This window comes from Lactuca sativa, chromosome 4, assembly GCF_002870075.4.
Source record: "Lactuca sativa cultivar Salinas chromosome 4, Lsat_Salinas_v11, whole genome shotgun sequence".
Taxonomy (NCBI): domain Eukaryota; kingdom Viridiplantae; phylum Streptophyta; class Magnoliopsida; order Asterales; family Asteraceae; genus Lactuca; species Lactuca sativa.
In genome coordinates, this window is record NC_056626.2 from 344,335,160 (window position 1) to 344,338,497 (window position 3,338).

The 3,338-nt window shown below is 40.5% G+C and overlaps 1 protein-coding gene across 1 annotated transcript; it reads right to left on the reverse strand.

Moving 5' to 3' along the window:
• Nucleotides 1-2,635: 2,635 nt before the first annotated feature.
• On the reverse strand, nt 2,636-3,092 carry LOC128133708 (uncharacterized). Its single transcript, XM_052771229.1, has 2 exons — nt 2,782-3,092; nt 2,636-2,642 (listed from the first exon to the last, which is right to left on the reverse strand). The coding sequence occupies exons 1-2, from the start codon at nt 3,090-3,092 to the stop codon at nt 2,636-2,638; spliced, it is 318 nt and encodes a 105-aa protein (XP_052627189.1).
• Nucleotides 3,093-3,338: the final 246 nt, after the last annotated feature.

Consider the following 3,338-nt stretch of genomic DNA (forward strand, 5'->3'; position numbering starts at 1 on the left):
CCTCAGTTGTGAGGTCATATTCTTCCAAGTTGAGCTCTTCATCCTCCATCACGACTTTACTTTTAGATAGGAGGGCCAACGAACCAAGACTAGACACCACGTTCTTCTCTTGAACAACAATCTTCTCTTGGGACTTTAGAATACCCACCAGTTTCGCCAAAGAGTATGATTTAAACTGTTCATGGGCTTTGACTGTGGAAACTACTGCTCTCCATTCCGATCTCAGTCCGTTCAAGAAAGTAACCTTTTGTTCGATGAGCTTCCTTTCAATGTCGTGTTTGATCATCTTGCTGAGAAGATGATTGAAGCGATCAAACGTCTGGGTCACGGTTTCTTCGGCTCCTTGCCTGAATTCTCCAAACTCAGATAGAAGCAAGGTTTGAATGGAGTGTTCAAGATCTTCGTCTGTTGAATACAGTTCGCGAAGTCTATCCCACACTTCCTTCGCCGTAGTACATGAGCTGACTAGTCTGAATGTGTCGGACTGAAGGGCGAATCTGATCAACCTTAGTGCCTTAATGTTGCACTGGAATTTATCTTTCTCATCCTGTGCAAGATTCGTCACGTCCTTGAGCAAATCGTTGTATTCTTTTTGCGTCTTAATAACTCTGGATGTCGCTGAATGAGAAAATGGTCCATTGATAATGGCTTCCCATATGAGAAAACCATTGTCCTCCGATCCAATCACGTAATCTTCAAAATGATGTGCCCATACTTCGTAGTCATGGGTGTATAAGATTGGAATCTTTGTCGTCGAACCAATGCTGTTGGAAATATTAATAGGGTTTGATTGTGTTGCGTCCATAATGATCGTAATAACCTGTTCAAAGATCAGACTTGTAATAAAGCAGATTAGGGCAAAACAATAAATACTAAGATACGTCAATTAAGATGACGGCTCAATAAATATCGATGATTGCGGAAAACCCTAATGAAAATCTTTTTCACAGAAAAGAAGTGTATCGATTACACAGCCTCCTGCTCTGATACCAATTAATGAGATTTAAAACACAATAGCTTTTAATCTATAAAGATCGATTAGATCTTGAACAAGTGTGTGAATGTGAAACGCAAGAACACAATGTAAATAACAAGGAAGAATGCAATATTAAGAACAAGCAGCTTGAATCAAACGTGTCGAATGATTAAATAAAATCCTTAGAAGAGCTCGATTAAGAACATCAACTGTAAAGGATTAGAAGATTACAAGAGAGCAAATACGTAAACTCTGAAACGCTAAAACAGAAATCTTGAATCTTAAATCTTGACCTAATATGCATGCAAGCGATAACTTATATACTATACATAAAAGGCTCTCGGTTGGACAGGCCCAAACCGGAGAATACTAGGCTAAACTACGAGCCCAAAAGACGCAATACAAAATAGAACTTCAGCCCAACACCTCCCACTGTTCCATGGCTTATATACTCTCTCTCGCGAATGACCCCTCTCTTTTCCACAACGACCACATTCTCACTGGGTCTGTAGAAGAGGTAACCAAAAGATTTTTGTGGGTAGCCAATGAAAATACACTTCTCACTATGAGGTTCGTGCTTATCGCGAGTCTCGCGCCTCACGAAAGCCTCGCAACCCCAAATCTTTATGTGGTCTAAGTTGGGAACTTTCCAAGTCCACATCTCGTGAGGTGCTTTGGCAACCTTCTTGGTAGGGACTAGATTAACGATATGGGTGGCAGTCTCTAAGGCATACCCCCAAAATGAGATTTGTAATGAAGCTCGACTAATCATGGAACGAACCATGTCCAACAAGGTTCGATTGCGCCTCTCAGCCACACCATTAAGTTGTGGTGTTATGGGAGGTGTCAATTGTGAAACGATTCAACATTCATTAAGATAGTCAAGGAACTCTGTACTAAGATACTCTCCACCTCGATCGGCTCGAAGAATCTTTATCGTCCTGCCCAACTGATACTCTAGTTCCTGTTTAAACTCATTGAATTCCTTAAAGGTTTCGGACTTATGCTTTAGTAAGTAGACATGACCATATCTACTGTAATCATCAGTAAAAGTCACATAGAAGTGGCTAGCATCCGTTGTGGCGGTTTAGAAGGGACCACACACATTTGTGTCTATGAGGTCCAACAAACCTTCACCCCTAGAACAAGTACCAGTGAAGGGTGACTTTGTCATTTTTCCAAGCAAACAAGACTCGCGACTATCATCCGACTTTAGTTCAAATGATTCCAAGACTCCAGCCTTTTGGAGTTGGCCTATGCGCTTCTTGTTAACATGTCCAAGACGAGAATGCCACAAGGATTCTTTGTCCAAACTAGTAGAAGAATCAGTATGCAACACATTATTTCCTAGGTTGTCTACAACTGACACAGTTTCATATAAAACATCACAAGGTAATGCTTTCAAATAAAGAACATTATTATAAAAAGCATTAATACCACCACATTCATTATCAAATGAAAAAGTAAATCCTAGTTTGTACAAACTATGAAAAGAAATAATATTTCTCACCATTTTAGACGAGTAACAAAACTTCTTCAAATCTAATGTTAAGCCACTACGTAGCAACAAATAATAAACTCCAATCTTGGTGACAGGTGAAGTTTTCCTATTCCCCATGATCAAGTTTATCTTTCCGTGGTCCATATCGTCACTTCTTCTTAGGCCCTGCAAATCAAAACATGTATGAATACCACAACATGTATCAAGGACCCAAGAATTAGTATGCGGTGAGTTATTAGACAATATAGTGTAAATACCTGCATGGGTAGGTTTATCCTTCCCATCCTTAACATCTTGTAGGTACTTGGGGCAATTTGATTTCCAGTGCCCCTTATCATGAAAATAGAAGCATTCAGCTTCTTTTGGGGTGGAAGAAGGAGTGAAAAAACCACCTTTGGTTCCACTCGAAGTGGAACCATCAAGAGAATTTCCCTTGGTACCCTTCAAATGGGTCTTCCTCTTTTTCCCTCTACGTTGCTCGATTTCCAGAACAGAGGCGGTGTTAGGAGTAGGAGTAGTAACAACCGATTTACTTTTGAGACCACTTTCGGTGGTCTTCAAAAGTACTTGAAGCTTGCTGAGTGTAGCATCCTCCTTGTTCATATGATAAGCCATCGGGAACTAATCAAAACAAGTAGGTAAGGAGTGCAGTGTGATGTCAATAGCCAACTCCTCAGGGAAGTTGACATTCAACTTCAGCAAACGGTCCACAAATCTTTGCATTTTCTGCATGTGGCCCGTGATGGGTTCACCATCCGTCATTCGGGTTGTTATCATGGAAGAGATGATTTCATACCTCTCTTGACGAGCACTCTGATGGTATCTTTCCATCAGGTCCATGTGCATCTTAAAAGGGTAAAA

Bases quoted from the DNA above. Each gene is read 5' to 3' on its own strand.
- LOC128133708 (XM_052771229.1), bottom strand. From the start codon at position 3,092: ATGGCTTATCATATGAACAAGGAGGATGCTACACTCAGCAAGCTTCAA.